The sequence below is a fragment of the Littorina saxatilis genome, linkage group LG4 (genome assembly GCF_037325665.1).
Source record: "Littorina saxatilis isolate snail1 linkage group LG4, US_GU_Lsax_2.0, whole genome shotgun sequence".
Taxonomy (NCBI): Eukaryota; Metazoa; Mollusca; class Gastropoda; order Littorinimorpha; family Littorinidae; genus Littorina; species Littorina saxatilis.
The window spans coordinates 61,170,022-61,188,330 of NC_090248.1; the positions used below are offsets into that span (position 1 = coordinate 61,170,022).

At 42.4% G+C, this 18,309-nt stretch overlaps 1 protein-coding gene across 1 annotated transcript; it reads right to left on the bottom strand.

The window, feature by feature from the left end:
• Window positions 1-272: 272 nt before the first annotated feature.
• LOC138965271 (uncharacterized) lies at window positions 273-13,786 on the bottom strand. The gene is made up of 10 exons (XM_070337391.1): window positions 13,733-13,786; window positions 11,806-11,897; window positions 10,662-11,064; window positions 7,736-7,896; window positions 7,101-7,291; window positions 6,177-6,299; window positions 5,747-5,842; window positions 3,101-3,194; window positions 1,523-1,590; window positions 273-1,059 (listed from the first exon to the last, which is right to left on the bottom strand). Exons 2-10 carry the CDS (start codon window positions 11,888-11,890, stop codon window positions 1,018-1,020), a joined length of 1,263 nt encoding a protein of 420 aa, XP_070193492.1. The 5' UTR covers window positions 11,891-11,897; window positions 13,733-13,786; the 3' UTR covers window positions 273-1,017.
• Between the last annotated feature and the right edge of the window lie 4,523 nt (window positions 13,787-18,309).

The following is an 18,309-nucleotide window of genomic DNA, read 5'->3' on the forward strand; positions in this document are numbered from 1 at the left end:
ACTGTCTAATAACATATCTTTCTTGTTTTTTGATTCCAAAGTTTGTACATGCATACCATCGGCAGCATCAGCAAACTGCAGCAACAGCAACGGCAACTACTTCAAGTTCTGGCTGACAGTGACCTTTCACGTCGGTAGACCATTGGCAGGACAGTTTGAAAAATAGTTTCACACACACACACACACACACACACACACACACTGCATGCACAAACTCACGATAATCGAACTGAGAAAAATTGGCAAGAATATAAAACAAACCCAGAACGATGTAATCGTATCAGTGTTTATATTAGTACTCTTTCGTCACAAACATTTATTTTAAATACCACGCTAATCAGGCTTAACAGCAAGGCTGGAGTGGCAGTATCCATCTTGAATTTCAAGAGAATTCAAATAATCCACCAAATTTACTGTGGTTCAACGGAAGCTGTATCCACATCTTGGTATCAGGAATAATTCTTTGAAAGCGAACGCTAAAAACAAATCGCAATGCACATGATAATTATCTACACAGCAGATGGCTTCAAATGATTTTTGTCTCTCACATGCGGATAGTCCTATCCGGGGAAATGGTTCTGACAGATGGTTTCAGCGTTCTGTTCTTCTTTCTCCCTTCAGATTTGTTAGGCCAAACAAAAATATATGTTGTTTTAGGGTAACCCGAACGACCCTATTTTTCCCCGCCGACCCTAAAACTTTTTTTTCATTTCTCAAAAAAACAAAAAACTTTTTGCACATTTTGTGAACCATACTGTAACTAAGGGAAGTAACTTCCTTTAAAATCGACTAAGTTAAAAAAAATTGTTTTCAAAAATAGCTGACCTACCGACCCTATCCTTTTGGGTCACGTTACCCTAAACCAACATGTGTTTTGTTTGGCCTTATGGAAACAATATGTTATCTTCGCCAGAGCTGATAAGGCGTTGACGTCAAGTGGCCAGGTGGAAACAGTCACTGTAGTTTGCCTCTGCTGACTGTTTGATATGCTGATCGATGGACGGTGAATATCGATGATTATGATTCTTGATCTGCTGTGCAGCCTCGCGTCATCACCACCTGAAATACATATGGTGACAATCTGTGACTGCCTAAAACTAGATTGAATATGAAGCCACACGTGCACCCTTTCTAAACTCTTTACTGTGTGTGTGTGTGTGTGTGTGTGTGTGTGTGTGTGTGTGTGTGTTTGTGTGTGTGTGCGTGTGAGTGAGTGCGTGCGTGCGTGTGCGTGCGTGCGTGCGTGTGCGTGCGTGCGTGTGCGTGTGTATGTGAGCGTGTTTGTTGCATTTTTATTCTCTCTCTCTCTCTCTCTCTCTCTCTCTCTCTCTCTCTCTCTCTCTCTCTCTCTCTCTCTCTCCCTCTCTCTCTCTCTCTCTCTCTCTTCACTAAAGGGACAGGATACCGGTTAGGGTACTGACGCACCTTTAGACTCGAGCAAAATACGGCTAGTTCACGCTTTGCACAGATGAAATATGAACATGTTCAAAAGTCCAAGAAAATGGACACGGGAGAGTCTTACCTCGTCGAGCAGACCACAGAAGTTGTCCTCTAGCAAGGACATGGGGCAGTCAGTCTGGACAATGGGACCTGTACACACGGAGCGCCGTTCATGTTATTTCTCCCGTCAACTATGCTTGTACACGTAACGGTATTAAAAATGCATACGCTGCTTGTTGTGCTCTATAAGTTGTATTTAATTTATTGTATGGCATTGTTTTTTGTGGTTATTTGAATAAAATTGCTTGAGGAAAAAAAAACAAAAAAACCCACACATTCATATGCTTTAATGTACACGAAACACACAGGTTTGGAAGCCTTTCCCATGCGACATGTTCCACCTCCGGGATAAAGTAAGGTAGCTGCACATATTGTTTCGGTAAAAAAAATAAGTTTATGTATCGATTGGAGATTGGATTTCCCTTCTTTGAGTCATGTGACGTCAGAGGCCGACAAAACTTTATAATTTGGCTTTTCAGGTTGACCGAAACTTCAAAGGAACTCACACAAAAAAACGTCATGTGTTTGATTGCATGTGTGTGTGCTGTTCAATGTCAAAACAACAACAAAGTGAGTACATGACGTGTGTTTTGTAGTTCCTTTGAAGTTTCGGTCAACCTGAAACGCCCAAATATGAAGCTTATGTGTTTGATTGCATACATGTATGTGGATTGCATGCATGTGTGTGTGTGCTCGTTCAATCGTCAAAACAACAACAAAGTCATAAGTACCTGAAAGGAATTCGATCGATACATAAATGTTATTTGCGTGTTTGACCAAAATATGACATTTTACACAGATCTCGACAGTCATTGTTCACCTCGACCGCTAGCGCGGTCTCGGAGAACAATGACTGTCTCGATCTGTGTAAAATGTCATATTTTGGTCAAACACGCAAATAACGTATAATGTATGGGGATGATGAATATTTTCGATATTAAATCGCCCAAACATTATCAATTAGAAAGCGACAAACACAAAGCGACAAAGCTGCAAAAACATACCCTAACAAGAAATTCCTCCGAGGTAGGAAAAACACCCCCGTTGGTCAAAGGGAAATAACCATTCTCACTGCCACCAACTGAGAAGGTTATTTCCCTTTGACCATTAATATGTCCCTCTATAAGTCCTTGTAGAATCTTAATCCACCAATAACTCCCTAACCGTGTGTTTGACTGGTCCCAATGTTTGTAAGGACCGTCTCAGGAATGTATAGAACCTGTTCACCAAGTTTGGTGACGATCGGTCCGTTCATTCTTGAGATCTATATGCGAACACAAACAAACAAACACCTCGACCGAATCCTATACACACCCCTATACCGGGGGTGTAAATAGAATGGAGACTGTTCGGAAATAACTCTGTCGGGTTTGTATGGGTTGTGTAAGAGTGAATACTCTTGCTTTCATTGGGGCAAACTTTCCCACGTGACATCCTAGGGCCAGTCACTAGCGAGGGATGTGTCTGAAACGCGTGGACAAGGAGCACGTGTTGAAATCTTGCCTCACGCTTTCACAACCCATACCAACGCGACAGAGTTATTTCCGGAATTTGTCTATTCATTAAGTCCTTGTTGTGAAGCCAATGCGTGAGGACTGACCGGAATAGGCGACGGAGCGGACGCACTGTCGGCCATTTGCAAAGATCTCCAGCAGGTCGTCGTCATAGTGAATGTTGATATCCACCCACGGGTGCTGCACACAGTCATAGAGTTGTCATGGAAACGTGCATGTTTATCAACTGATCACATGAACACATCTAAAAGAATGAAGTTCAGCGAGTTTACACGAAGCAGCGCTATGACACACAGCGATTAAGCCAAAATTTCAATCGATTTGATTGAAAAATGAGGGTGTGACAGTGCCGCCTCAACTTTTACAAAAAGCCGGATATGACGTCATCAAAGACATTTATCGAAAAAAAGAAAAAACGTCCGGGGATATCATTCCCAGGAACTCTCATGTAAAATTTCATAAAGATTGGTCTAGTAGTTTAGTCTGAATCGCTCTACACACACACACAGACAGACAGACAGACACACAGACACACACACACACATACACCACACCCTCGTCTCGATTCCCCCCTCTACGTTAAAACATTTAGTCAAAACTTGACTAAATGTAAAAAATGGTACGTTTTTTAAACTTTTCTTCCTTCTTCTTCTTATTTCTACCGTCTACAATTCGTATTATTACTCTTTATCTATATACGTTCACGTAAAATGTTGATTGCTAGATAAACCTTCATAGATTTGCAATAACTTGAACAAAAAAAAGATTTGAAACGTCACGTGTATCCAACAGAAAAACGCGAAATCCATGCAGGTGCCATGCGGCAATGATGGAACACATAAGAGAGGCAAACATGGAACAGTGTTCCAGCTTTGCCGCATTCTGTTCCATCTTACCCTCGTCAAACAATAAACAGAACACTGCTGTTTTATTCACGTATTCAATTCTCTTTTCGGTTTTGTTGTGTTTTTCCTTTTTATAAGTTTTATTGAATGATTGATTGATTTGTTTGACAGTATTATGAGACCCGAACGGCGGTAGTTACCAGAAGAAATGGGCTGCGCTTTGTCGGCAGTGAAAAACGGAGATATGGGTTTGTGTTGCGCATCAAGAGCATATGGTGTTACTGTCACAACTCTTAAAAGTCATTTAGAAGGAAACAAACAAATTTGCAAAAGAAGAAGTAAAGTTCACAGGAAGACCTTCTACATTAACACCAGAGATAGAACAAGAACTAATCAATAGCATTCTTGAAGCTGAAATAAATTTGCCAACGTCACCCCCATCGTTGTTTTGTACACTGTACATGGAGATTCTGGTCATTATGATTGCTTGGTGTCAGCAGCAAATGTAAGCTTACCTGCTGCTGATGTCCTGCAACGCACAACCACAAGCTCGTCGAAGAGATCATCACGAAAAAACAATCTTCTCCTTGCAAGCAAAAGCTGGAGATTTCCCTTGCAAAAAGGCGTGCAGGTCAACAGAAAAGAGGAAAGAATGAAGCTACAAAATCTTCTGCTGAGAGAAACAAGAGGGGAATATCTTCTGATCAGAGGGAAAAAAAGGAGAACATTCTCGACGATGCGTTCTATCCCGGGGGAAAGCACTTGGTACTGCTTCATGTGTGGCACCAACTCCCCTGAGAACATGATACAGTGCCAGAGGTGCACACAGTGGGCACACGAGGACTGCGCTGACAGCAGCGGACAAAAGGACTTCGAAATCTGTTCTTTGCCATTTTTGTGTGTCTGCAAAATCAGTTCTTAAATCTGTTCTTAGTTATTTGCTTTGAGACTTTATGCGTAATGATTTTTACATTTAGTCAATTGGGCAGGTAGCCCTTTTATATCTATTTGTCAACAGAAGAGGGGTAGGCTACAAATGAAGCTGCGAAATTTCGTGGTACTGCTTCATGTGTGGCACCAACTCCCCTGAGGATATGTTATAGCGCCAGAAGTGCACACAGTAATCACACGATGACTGCGCTGACAGTAGAAGACAAAGGACATTGTCTGCGAAATCGGTTCTTTGCCTATTTTTTTCTTTTTTTTTAAGGTCTTGTTTTTCAGTCCTTTTTAGACCTAGCCCTTATTTATCTTTTTGTTTTACATTTAAGGCTTAAATTGTTATCCGATTTGTTATTTCCTTGGTAAAAATCAAAATATGATGTTGAAAAAAAGACATTTACATAAAATGTTATTACGTTTTTTTTTATCTTGTGTGTGTGGCAAAGTGTGCTTGTTTGTGTGTGAATGAGAGTGTGTGGGTGTATATGTGTGTGTGTGAGACACAGACAGAGCTAGAAAGAGAGTCAGGGTGTGTTTGTATGTGTTCCGAGTTTGACAACCCAGTGTTCCACTTTACACACCCATGCGTCCAACCTGGAACAAATGCAGACATTTTTATTATAATCAGTCTGATGAGTTGCGTGACTTTTATTTTATTTTATGTGGTTCGTTTATTTACTGATAGAGTCTAGTATGTGACAATATAAAGAACGCTTTGTAATATCCATTTTTTTGTCTGGTACGGCTGTTTCTCCTTAACTGTTCCAGGTTTAGCGACTTTCCCCTACATTTTAATTGTCCCTCCTTTTTGAGACCTGACTTTAATTTGCCACATTTTAATTGTCCCTCCTTTTTGAGACCTGACTTTAATTTGCCACATTTGTAGAAGTCTAAAAAGGGGGGTTCCACTGTAGGAAGACGTGATGCAGGACAGTAGGTACAGACCTGATGCTCGATGCTGCACTCCTCTCTGACGGGCCCCTGTGTGCTCAGGGTGGCCATCTGGAAGTACAGCGTGTTGGTCCAGGCACGGTACATCACCTGCACACACACACAGTGCACGTAAACCCGGTCTCCTTATCTTCCTTCATACAACATCATTCAGAGGCAGAGATGATGAGCGTGCACACAATGCTCAAGGGCTCACAACTCTGGACAGATGGACACGAAGTTGTGGTCGTCTTCGCCTACGAAGGAAGAATCACATCATCATCCTCATCATTATCCTCATCATCCTCGTCCTCATCAGCCTCATCATCATCATCATCATCATCATCATCATCATCATCATCATCATCATCATCATCATCATCATCATCATCATCATCATCATCCCTCTAGAGCGAGGGGCACAGATATAACATTGACAACATACCTGCAATGACGGCAGGGCGTCACTCTCCATACATCCATTGTTGACCAACATCAGATCAGCGTCAGGCATGCCGTCACACAACCGGAACCGGAACTTGATGCGAAAAGTGGCACCTAGGGTGTTCTGGGAATACAGACAAGAAGACACAAAAATCACTACGTGCGTAGTTGGACGAAGCGCGTATCTGCCGTTTTATTATAACTTTTTTTTTAAAAGTCCTCCATCTGATTATCAGGGAATTGCAATTTTGTAATTTTCATATTCAAAAACAATGACTCCCCCCTCGCAGTCCCAACATTCAATTTCTAGAAGCACGTAGTTGTAAGTCATCAATGCTGATCTACTTAAAGTCCCGTCCAATCCTAATCGACACCCTTCCCCACCTCAAAACCTAATATTTCCATCTAATTCACTCACTCACGCACTACCAATCACTATTCTCAAGTCTGAAATGTAATCAGATTGCATGGCCTTCATTAATTACCGAGAAACATTCATCGACGGGTACAAAAATATCAAACTCTGCACTCCTCACACACTTAATGATATAGAATACCAAACTCTGCACTCCTCACACACTTAATGATATAGAATACCAAACTCTGCACTCCTCACACACTTAATGATATAGAATACCAAACTCTGCACTCCTCACACACTTAATGATATAGAATACCAAAACATGCACAGCCTAGCGGTGACCTTGCGAATGATTTTCTCGTCCTGAAAAGCCGAAGTAACCGAAATAAATTTTCATTCTCGAAATTCTTTGTCAGTTTCTGGGAGACAAGCAGGAGAAGCGACAGAGTGTTTACGTGACGCCATTATTAGCGTCATGACGTCTTCTCAAACTTTGTTTCTTTTTGACGTCAGAGGGTCAGGAAAAGACGTCTTGGTTTTGTTCCATCGGTATTCGTATCTCACCATTTTAAAGAAGGGCACTGAGATACCAGAGCCCCTGAAGGCCCCTGCCCAGCCCTCGACCGCCGTGTCGTCCTCGATCGCCTCCACGTTGAACCGGTTTTGAATGTCAAGCCAGACGCCACGACCAACGTCCTTGATCTCGCCGTCATCAAACGTCATCTTCAGCATCATCAAGCACATGGCAGACACACCTGTGCACATAGGCCGAAATGATGACGATGATGATGATGATGATGATGATGATGATGATGATGATGATGATGATGATGATGATGATGATGATGATGAGGTCGTTGACGACGACGACAACGACGACGACGATGACGATGATGATCATAGTTTGAAATCTAGTTTAGTGCAAAAGCTTCAATCTTTAGACCATGAAGTGATCTATTAAAAACTGTAATTTAGAAACGTTGAAATCTGTCAATTTGGCAAGCAGATTCCTTCCTGACAAAGGTTAAAGTTTGACATTTTGATGAGGTCACTTTATGAAACTGGGTAGCAGACAGCAACAAAGGAATGAGTGGAAAATAATATCTTATTTTGAATCTCATGAGGTTGACTGATGCCTCCTTGGTCTAAGCTGAGTTCGCCTCAGTCGGAATAAAACAGAAGTTGAGGCGAGCACTCACCGTTGAGGTCAGGCTTGGCGATGACCCTGTTGGGCCCCCAGTCACAGCGACAGTGTTGCTGGCTCCACACCAGCCCCGCGTTCACCGGCCAGTTGCAGTCCATCTCCACCCAGCCTGTCTCTGTCCACTGCTCGTACTGGCCCTCGTATCCTGGTCCTTTCCTGCAACAGTACACGTGTACCACAGTTACAGTCCATCTCCACCCAGCCTGTCTCTGTCCACTGCTCGTACTGACCCTCGTATCCTAGTCCTTTCCTGCAACAGTACACGTGTACCACAGTTACAGTCCATCTCCACCCAGCCTGTCTCTGTCCACTGCTCGTACTGACCCTCGTATCCTGGTCCTTTCCTGCAACAGTACACGTGTACCACTGTTGCGGTCCATCTCCACCCAGCCTGTCTCTGTCCACTGCTCATACTGACCCTCGTATCCTGGTCCTGTCCTGCAACAGTACACGTGTACCACTGTTGCGGTCCATTAGCACCGAGCCTGCTTCTGTCTACTGCTCGCACTGACCCTCGTACGCTTGTCCTGGCCTGCAACAGTACACATGTACCACTGTTGCAGTCCATCAGCACCCACCCTGCTTCTGTCCATTGCTCGAACTGACCCTCATACCCTTGTCCTAGCCTGCAACAGTACACGTGACCACTGCTACAGTCCACCCTTGTTCCATTCTGCTGGTCTGCATACAACAGAGTAACAGTCCATCGGCACTCAACCTACCTCCGTTCAGTGCTCTTCCTTCCCGTCATTAGCAAGATCTAGATGTGCCACTTTTCAGCACGTGTACGGGAACGTGTCCGGGTAACGTCATCAAATCTACATTTTACGTCACGCGTTTGCCAAGATCTGCAGTCTTGGTGGGAGCAAAACAACGTATGATTTGGAACATTGGAGAGAAAACAAGTCGCGTAAGGCGAAAATACAACATTAAATTTTAGTCAAGCTCAGTCGAACTCACAGAATGAAACTGAACGCATTGCATTATTTCTACAAGACCGTACACTCATAGCGTCGTCTGTCCACCGCTCGTGGCAAAGGCAGTGAAATTAACAATCCAGAAAAGCGCGGTAGTGATTGCGCTGAGGAGGATAGCACGCTTTTCTATATCTCTATTCTTTTTAACTCTCTGAACGTGTTTTTAATCCAAACATATCATATCTATATGTTTTTGGAATCAGGAACTGACACGGAATAAGATGAAATTGTTTTTAAATCGATTTCGGAAATTTAATTTTAATCATAATTTTTATATTTTTAATTTTCAGAGCTTGTTTTTAATCCGAATATAACATATTTATATATTTTTGGAATCAGAAAATGATGAAGAATACGATAAACGTAATTTTGGATCGTTTTATAAAAAAATATTTTTAATTACAATTTTCAGATTTTTAATGACCAAAGTCATTAATTAATTTTTAAGCCACCAAGCTGAAATGCAATACCAAAGTCCGGCCTTTGTCGAAAATTGCTTGGCCAAAATTTCAATCAATTTGATTGAAAAATGAGGGTGTGACAGTGCCGCCTCAACTTTTACAAAAAGCCGGATATGACGTCATCAAAGACATTTATTGAAAAAATGAAAAAAAGTCTGGGGATATATCATACCCAGGAACTCTCATGAAAAATTTCATAAAGATCGGTCCAGTAGTTTACTCTGAATCGCTCTACACACACACACACACACACACACACACACACACACACACATACACCACGACCCTCGTCTCGATTCCCCCTCTACGTTAAAACATTTAGTCAAAACTTGACTAAATGTAAAAAGTGAGTCACGGGTGACGCAATATCTACACGTACGCGTACAGGTCTTTGCTACACGTTCGATCATCTAGAACACTGTATTACCCACAGGCACTCGTCACGAGGTGGGCAGGGCCTATGTCTTGGCTGTCACTTGTGATGGACGGGGGGTCTTTTCTTATGGTTTAATAATAGTAGTAGTCTTGAGAGCGCACAGGCCCCGCCCACTTTGATCCCGACCCGCTCGTGACGAGTGCCTGTGGTATTACCTTGTATACGCCTGCATCAGTTCATGTGTACCACTCTTACGGTCCACCAGCACCCTTACTCGTTACTGCAGACCAGCAAATGTACATGGGTAGCACCATTACATTCCGTCCGTACATCAGACCTGCAACCTTTATGTCAGCCCACAAGCATCGTCATTCATTACTGCAGCTCTGCAACAGTACATATGTACCACTTTATCGGCTCACAAGCACTTAACAGCCTTCCGTTCACTGCTTTTGGACAGCTCATAATCCCTTTTTGCAGGCCTGTAACAGTACACGTGTACGCTGTTACAGTACAAAGCACTAAACACGCCATAATGTTTGCCAATTTCAAGGTATTCCGGTATGTGGTGTCAATATTCCAAACTCAAACCTGAAAAATGTTGGTTAGGGGCGATTTGAGACAGGAGGTTGGATGCCATCATGGTAAGGTACTTTCAAAGCTGCTACTCCCTAAACCAGAAATAGCTTACAGGACCAAGTTTCCAGTACAGGTACAAGTAAGCATCAATATAGAATCATCAAAGCTACATACGAGTAATTTAATCATAGAAATCCAGGCACTGTGGTAGCCATATCTGCACCTGAAGCACAGAAGGAATGTCTTAACCCCTTGACTACCACAATACTACACATCAGCTACGTATTTAGGCATAAACACAAAATCAATACTCTGACAAGGGAAACAACCCTTGTACATGTATAATGCCATTTGAATTTGGAGCAAGAAAATTGCCTCCCCTGGAGACAATTTTCTCAGTTTTGGGTGTAATTGTTATACTTTGCATGTTATGAAACTGTATTGATTCTATTGAACTGGTTGTATTGTAACCAATTTCTTACGACAGTCAAGAGGTTTTAAAGAACACCACCACCAGCACCAACCTACCTGTGGTACAGACACTCCTGTTTCCCAGTGACGGGGGCGCGGTCTTTGGGTTGCCCCGCCCAAATAGAGTTCCCCTGGTTCTGAGTGGTGTGGGGGGAGGGCGGGGGAGGAGGAGGGGGCGGTCGTTTCCTCTGCCCTTTCTTCGTACTCTGGACCTTCATCTGCTGCTTCATGGACTTGCTGGTGGAGAACCAGGGCGTCTTCCTGCCCTTGTAGGCGGACCTGGACGGCGCCGGTGACGGAGTGTCGATGTCAGGCGTGACGCACGTGCACTGCGGTGCGCTGAAGACTGTGGGGGCGGGGCAAGACTGGTCCAGCCACTCGGGGGTGAGGTCGGAGCGGACGTAGATCTGGTAGGCGTTCTCTTGCGTGGGGTGTGGTCTTCTCACTCCACGTTCACATTCTGTTGGTTCAACCCAAAATCCAAAAACAGATAGACTGCCAACGTTCCAAAAATCAAAATGAAAAATCAAGAATGGTAGGTTTTGTTTTTGTTAATAATAAACGTTCCCATTACCTACCGTTCTTGTTTTTTGATTTTGTTGGTTCAACCGACTTTATTCGAATATTTTGCAAAGTATTCGAATAAACTCTGCTATGCATTATATTCTGTTCGTGCAAAAAGAACAAGAAGCTGTGCCAAACAAACGATTTCGACGTGATCTGAGTATTTCTCAAACATAAAAAAGAAAATTGTCGGATTTTTTAAACGCACAAGCAAGCCGAAATTTACGTTAAAATTTGAGACTGTCCCAGTAACACCGAAGGCAGTGTCTTGTTTTCTATTTCCCTGAAGTCTCTATGGACTGTATGTCATTGCAGGCCTGTAAGTTGATTATATGAATCTTTGGCTTTCCGATTTGTTTCCTTGTTCACCTTGTTCAGCCCGACACTTATATATCTTCAAGTAAAGAGTGTGCCCGACACTTATGATATATCTTCAAGTAAATTGTGTGCTTATAAATTGTCCCCTGAGATGGTCTGCACCGTGTTAAGATCTAGCTTAGTCCAAAACAGAAAACAGCGTGTGTAGATCTATATGAGAGAGATTTGTACACCCGAAGAAAGCACACAACACTGACAACATCAGTAGAATGTATGGGGTAGGGATTGGACAAGTAAAAAGTATGGTCGGCGAACGTACCTGACAGTTGCGTGGCTGTCGGGGGAGGAAGAAGAAAGAGCAGGGAGCACGTGACACAAAATGGCAGCAGGGTTGTTGAATCCATGATAGCACTGACACGAGAGAAAACAAATATAATCGCACCTGTTGCTGCTGCTGTTGTTGTTGTTGTTGTTGTTGTTGTTGTTGTTGTTGTTGTTGTTGTTGTTTTTGTTTTTGTTGTTGTTGTTGTTGTTGTTGTTGTGGTTGTGGTTGTGATTGTTGTGGGTTTTTTTGACAAGCATGTGATTGGTTCTTTAAAATAAACGGTCAAACTACCTAGTTCTCTTTTGATTGAACCACATGCTGGGTAAGAATAACTATACGTCAAGTCACTGAGCGTAGCAATTTTCGCATGGACTTCCTCAATTCGGAAAACAGTAACTCTTTCTCAGTTTTCTTCTTTGATTTCTTTCTTTCTTCCTATCTTCTCTATGTGAAGGCATGTTGCATATTGCCTCGAAATCGTCAGTTTCAAAGTCGTTAGCGTTTCCCAACAATAATGTCAGTGAATCTTGAAGTGTTACAATAGTTGATTTACTCATTTTGAAGAACTATCAAACATCCTAAAACTAGTTTTAACCACTCTTTGCAAACATTAAAAATCAGAGAATTGTGTTGAAAAACGTATATGTAAGAACTCTTCTGAATTCCACTCATTGGTGGGCGGGGATATAGCTCAGTTGGTAGCGCGCTGGATTTGTATTCAGTTGGCCGCTGTCAGCGTGAGTTCGATCCCAGGTTCGGCGGAAATTTATTTCAGAGTCAACTTTGTGTGCAGACTCTCTTCGGTGTCCGAACCCTCCCCCCGTGTACACTACATTGGGTGTGCACGTTAAAGATCCCACGATTGACAAAAGGGTCTTTCCTGGCAAAATTGCTAAGGCACAGTTAATAATTGTCTACCTATACCCGTGTGACTTGGAATAATAGGCCGTGAAAGGTAAATATGCGCCGAAATGGCTGCAATCTACTGGCCGTATAAAATTTCATCTCACACGGCATCACTGCAGAGCGCCTAGAACTGTACCCACGGAATATGCGCGATATAAGCGTCATTGATTGATTGATTGATTGATTGATAAACAAGATGTTATTGTAGCTATGGAAATGAAAAGTAGGGACACGAACGGTGTTGTGGCGTTTTCAGTGCCTGGTTGTAGGTTGTTGGTCTTTTAGCCCGTATATTGTGTTTCATCGTATTGTGTTTGTGTGGGTTTTTTTTTAAACTCTTTCCGCCTGTGCATAAACTATGCAACATATGTACCATCTGTGGAATTGTTTAGTACAATCAAAAACAATGTAATCTGAGAATAATGTACACCTTCTCATTTACGCTATATAGTTTTTACTGAAAGGTGTAATTGTCTCATTCATGAATGACGCACGTTTCTTAAAGTAAAACAATACAATAATTTGGTTTTGGTGTCTCTCGCTAGAATCGGCCGATCGAAGTCTTCTCAAGCGAATAATAATTATTATGCTTCAGCAAAGTGCCATCCAAGATTAAACACCATACTCTGTGACGAAGCTCGCCATTTACTGTTTTCTTTGCCCTTGTGGCCGAATGACCCAGGTCTTTTACATGCCACAGTGGTGACACGGAGTTGGGACATGGATACCGTCTCTGAGTCTGCACATAAAGTTGACCCGTGTCCGTCCCTGCCTGGATTCGAACCTGCGACCTTAGGATCACAAGTCCAGTGCTCTACCAACTGAGCTACCCGGGACCCTAGGATCACAAGTCCAGTGCTCTACCCACTGAGCTACCCGGGACCTTAGGATCACAAGTCCAGTGCTCTACCAACTGAGCTACCTTGCACCCCTACAGAACACCAGGACTTTACATTTATCATCGAAGCCTGAACAACAGTTTCTGAACAACACATTCTCCAAGTAAGCATCCTACCAGCTTATGGGTATGTCGGTCTCCTCACACAAGTTGGTCAAGGAAACCCGCCTCCTCGTCCAGGAAGAGCTTTTATAAGAGACGAGGTCCTGTCAAAAATGCGGATATGTTTTCTCATAACTGCAACCCCTCCCCCCACCCCCCACTCTACCGCCCTGCCCCAACCCCCTGTATGTGCGTGCTCCTCCCTTCCAGCCCCCCCCCCCCCTCCTATTCCCCTTCTCTTCCACCACCAACCCCCCGCGGGTTAGGGGGAAGAATGTATCCGATGCTCCCCAGCATGTCGTAAGAGGCGACTAACGGATTCTGTTTCTCCTTTTACCCTTGTTAAGTGTTTCTTGTAAAGAATATAGTCAATTTTTGTAAAGATTTTAGTCAAGCAGTATGTAAGAAATGTTAAGTCCTTTGTACTGGAAACTTGCATTCTCCCAGTAAGGTCATATATTGTACTACGTTGCAAGCCCCTGGAGCAAATTTTTTATTAGTGCTTTTGTGAACAAGAAACAACTGACAAGTGGCTCTATCCCATCTCCCCCCTTTCCCCGTCGCGATATAACCTTCGTGGTTGAAAACGGCGTTAAACACCAAATAAAGAAAGAAAGACCACCAACTGGCTTTTCTTTTTTTCTGACTCGTGTTTTTGTGACGCCCACTTCCGCCTTGTAATTTCAGTTACGTGAAGGGAACAGAGCAATTGTTTTGGAGTTGTGGGTGCACATTCCATACAATACACAATGTATTCAATCGGATATTGATTGAGGTCAGAAAAGTATTTCTACAAAATGAAGAAATACACTGGGTATTCATTATTTTGTCTCTAAGAGCACATTCACAAGTTTATCTTGTTGTGCTTCTTTATCAAAACATATTTTTCATGGCTTTGTAAACTTGTATTTGAATAAAACACTGTTTCAAACAAAAAGTACACTGTGTATGGCGCAAAGTGTTTTTAGCATCTCATTGTATTCACTTCAAGCTGGCGACGCCCATGTCCAAGAACTGTGGCGAATCCAAATTTCCTGTTTGAAAAACATCACCTGCTACACTGTGAAACTGACGCATAATAGTCTAAATGAGGACCATGACATTCTCCTTTGATCCCCGTGTAAGAACTCCACTTGATCTCTTCTATCGATCAGTATACTTCTTCTTCTTGTGCGTTCCCATTATTGATCAGTATACTTCTTCTTCTTGTGCGTTCCCATTATTGATCAGTATACTTCTTCTTCTTGTGCGTTCCCATTATTGATCAGTATACAGCAACCATCTCTTTGTCTTTTGCCACCACCCCCTCCAGACTACCATCAGCCCCCCCCCCCCCCCTTCTCAAAATCCCTCTCCCTCACCCCCACCCCATGCCCTACGTTGTGTACCAAACTTAACCCCTCATTCTTCATGCATGTCAGGGGCTCTTGTGCCTATGTCGCACCGCCGCTCTAAATCAGGAAATATGTCACGCATGTCCCAGTGTTTGTGTTTTTCATCTGTCGGAATATTTGTCACGTTCCTTGGCTTCGGCAACGTGACCTGCAAATTTGAGGACGTGATTGGTGTTTGTGGAGGCATCACCTTGTTACCAATTGCCAGTGCTGCTTGGAGTCTGGGCTTACTGTGGCATAATTTGAAGTGCAAACAGCGCTAAGAGGGAAATATGTTTCAGTTAAAACGACACAGTCAGCTAGGAAGACGAGAGAAGAATGTATGGTAGCCGTAGCAAAAAAATAGGGCCCACGCGCGTGTACATACGCACATCCACGCCCACATGCACACGCACACACATCTTTGGTGGTTGCTTTGACCTCAAATTTAAGTAAAAGTCCACGGTTTTATTTCAATACACCTCTTTGGAATTTGAAAAGAAAATGAATATAACTACACCGGCCAGTAAAACGCATGCGTAATTTAGAGAACCTCAATCTTTGCCTCACATTTCCTCGCAAGAAGACCCTACCGTTCCTTATTCCGCAGTTCCGAGAACATGTTCTACAGTGTAGTATAGTTCATTTTGTTATTTTCGGAGAATGAAACCCGTTCTGATGCAAACGCGTTCCACCGTGAAGTGAACAGTCGCGGGTTCTGCATGTTCCCTGTCTTGTTTCCAGTGGGTTAATTTTGTCTTGGTATTAAGGGCATAGGTGGCTCGCAATTTAGGATTTGTTTTTTTACAAGGCTTATTAATTTTGTTCCTTCTTCTCCTTCTACTTTTGTTGTTGTTGTTGTTGTTGTTGTTGTTGTTGTTGTTGTTGTTGTTGTTTCTTGTGTTGTTTTTGTTGTTGTTGTTGTTGTTGTTGTTGTTGTTTTTGTTGTTGTAGTTGTTGTTGTTGTTATTTTTTTCTTCTTCTTCTTCTTCTTCTTCTCCTTCTTCTTCTTCTTCTTCTTCTTCTTCTTCTTCTTTTTCTTCTTCTTCTTTTTCTTCTCGTTGTTCTTGTTCTTGTTCTTGCTCTTGTTTGTTGTTTGTTTTTTAACCGAAATTCTTATATCATTCCTCTTTTATTCATAGACAGTCTCATTGTTATTTTGTGAAGACATAATGTCTAGCCAAAGCAAAACAATAATTCAGAACAGTTAGTTCCGGAGCTGAGTATTTGCCTGTAATGGCGCTAGTGTCACGCCGTGGATCGTGTAACTCTGCATTTGCGCCACCGCAACTTTTTATCGCTTCACGCCGACGAAGAGGCAAGCTGCAAGGTGGGTCTCTCACAGAAAATGAAAATTTGTAGGACTTTCAGGCATCATCTAGATTCTTCATTAGTACATTTTAAAGAAGTATATACTCAAGGTCTAAGGTACGTGCTTTTTTAGTCGAAATGTCAGGTTTCGGCAGTTCTGAAGTCCGATTTCTGCTGGAATTGTAGCTGAAATTGCACGATTTGTCCCTTCCTTCGTAACTTCAACGAAACAGCACTAGTTGATGCATTCCCGTGATGATATCCTGTGAGCTAAACATGTCCCTTGTATTCTTGATGAATGCTGTTGCACAATTTTGTCTTTGGGTGACGCACGCGGCAAAAGAAAACACAAACAATTAGACTTCATGTTATACGCCACCGATGCTTGGTGTAATTCGCCACCGCAATTTCACGTCTTGGATGTTATTCGCCACCGCAACTGTCTAATGAATTGCATAATATGTTGAAGAGTTCAGTGATTCTGTCACTTCCAATTGAAAATATTGATTTGGAGTTGTTCAGTTCAGTGTATAGTTCAGCTTTAGTAGGTTCCAATCCTGTGTGACATAAACATTGATAAAGATTGTGGAGTGCACTGCAACAAGCATATGCCTTTAAAAAAATAAAATGGAGGAGACAAAGAAATCAGACATCAGAAATGAAAATGATCATGGTCAGGGGATGTAGAAACATGTCCACTACAAACAAAATTGAAATGTTTTGGCAGTGGGTTGTAAAAACAGAATAAATAAATAAAATAAATAAATTGAGAAAAAAATGCATACAGGTGTTAGTTTCACTGATATAAAATCAGTTGTGTTTGTGTGCGTGGGAGGGGGGGCTGATTTGAGCAGCTTGCCAGTAACTAATAATAATAATAATTAAATTTAATACGCGCGATTTCTCATTACGAGCTCAAAGTGCGGCGCTTTGTTTCAACACGTACGCTCACATGGTGACAATCGTACAACACACACTCACCATGTGGTACGAAGGATTAAAGCTGCTATTAGGAAATCAGAATTTGGAAAGATAATTTTTTTTTTTTTTTTTTTTGCAGATGGGCGGAATTAATTTACAGTTTTGAAATGGTGGAGGAAAACAAACTGGTAGGACCCGGAAGAAAACCACTGACGACAAGCTTTTAATGCATAGCGTAAACCCAAATTCACTTTATGAACTGTCCCGGCAAGGGATTGAACCCGCGGCCAAGGAAATCAAGCGGATCATAGGGGCAGTACGCTATCCACCCTGCCATTTTTCGCCTTACACTAAGTAATGTTCAAACCATGCGGAACGTTTTTGTACATTCTTGTATGTGTAGTCAATCTTCCGAATGTAAATGAATGCATAAGAGAACATGAGGACAAACTTTTCATCAGCGTGCCTTCCTAGAAGTGAAATCTCATTGGTGAAAACGTTGGTCTTCATGTTCTGATGTGTCTTTATTTTGCTGCGTAATCTGTTCAGATCATCACTAGCAGTCATCGATGCATTTCCCACTTGTAAATATAGTAGTTTTTTCACTCTTACGGTAAGCACTGTTATATTTCCTATTGATGTCATCATACCCTAAACCTCTTGAATCTCACAGTCCCAGGGATTTTTTTTGGGGGGTCATCTATATATATATACGACTTGTGTCTGTCTGTCTGTCTGTCTGTCTGTCTGTCTGTGTGTGTGTGTGTGTGTCCGCGATGCCAAGCCAAAGTTCTCGGTGGATCTTTTTCAAATTTGGAGACCGTATTCAGCTACACCCCGGACACAACCTCATCGATGAGATATTTCAACACGTGCTCTCAGCGCGCAGCGCTGAACCGATTTTGGTTTTTCTCTGTTTTTCTCTGGATCCATTCCCAGTAACTCTTCCTTATCTTCTCCAGTGTTTTCAGCGTTTATCTCCCTTCC

Excerpts from the sequence above, each read along its gene's own strand:
- LOC138965271 (XM_070337391.1), bottom strand. The coding sequence starts at position 11,890 with ATGGATTCAACAACCCTGCTGCCATTTTGTGTCACGTGCTCCCTGCTC. Across the intron at positions 7,897-10,661 it reads CAGGAGTGTCTGTACCACAG|GAAAGGACCAGGATACGAGG; the intron begins GTAGGTTGGTGC and ends GTACTGTTGCAG. Across the intron at positions 1,060-1,522 it reads TCTGTGGTCTGCTCGACGAG|GTGGTGATGACGCGAGGCTG; the intron begins GTAAGACTCTCC and ends TATGTATTTCAG.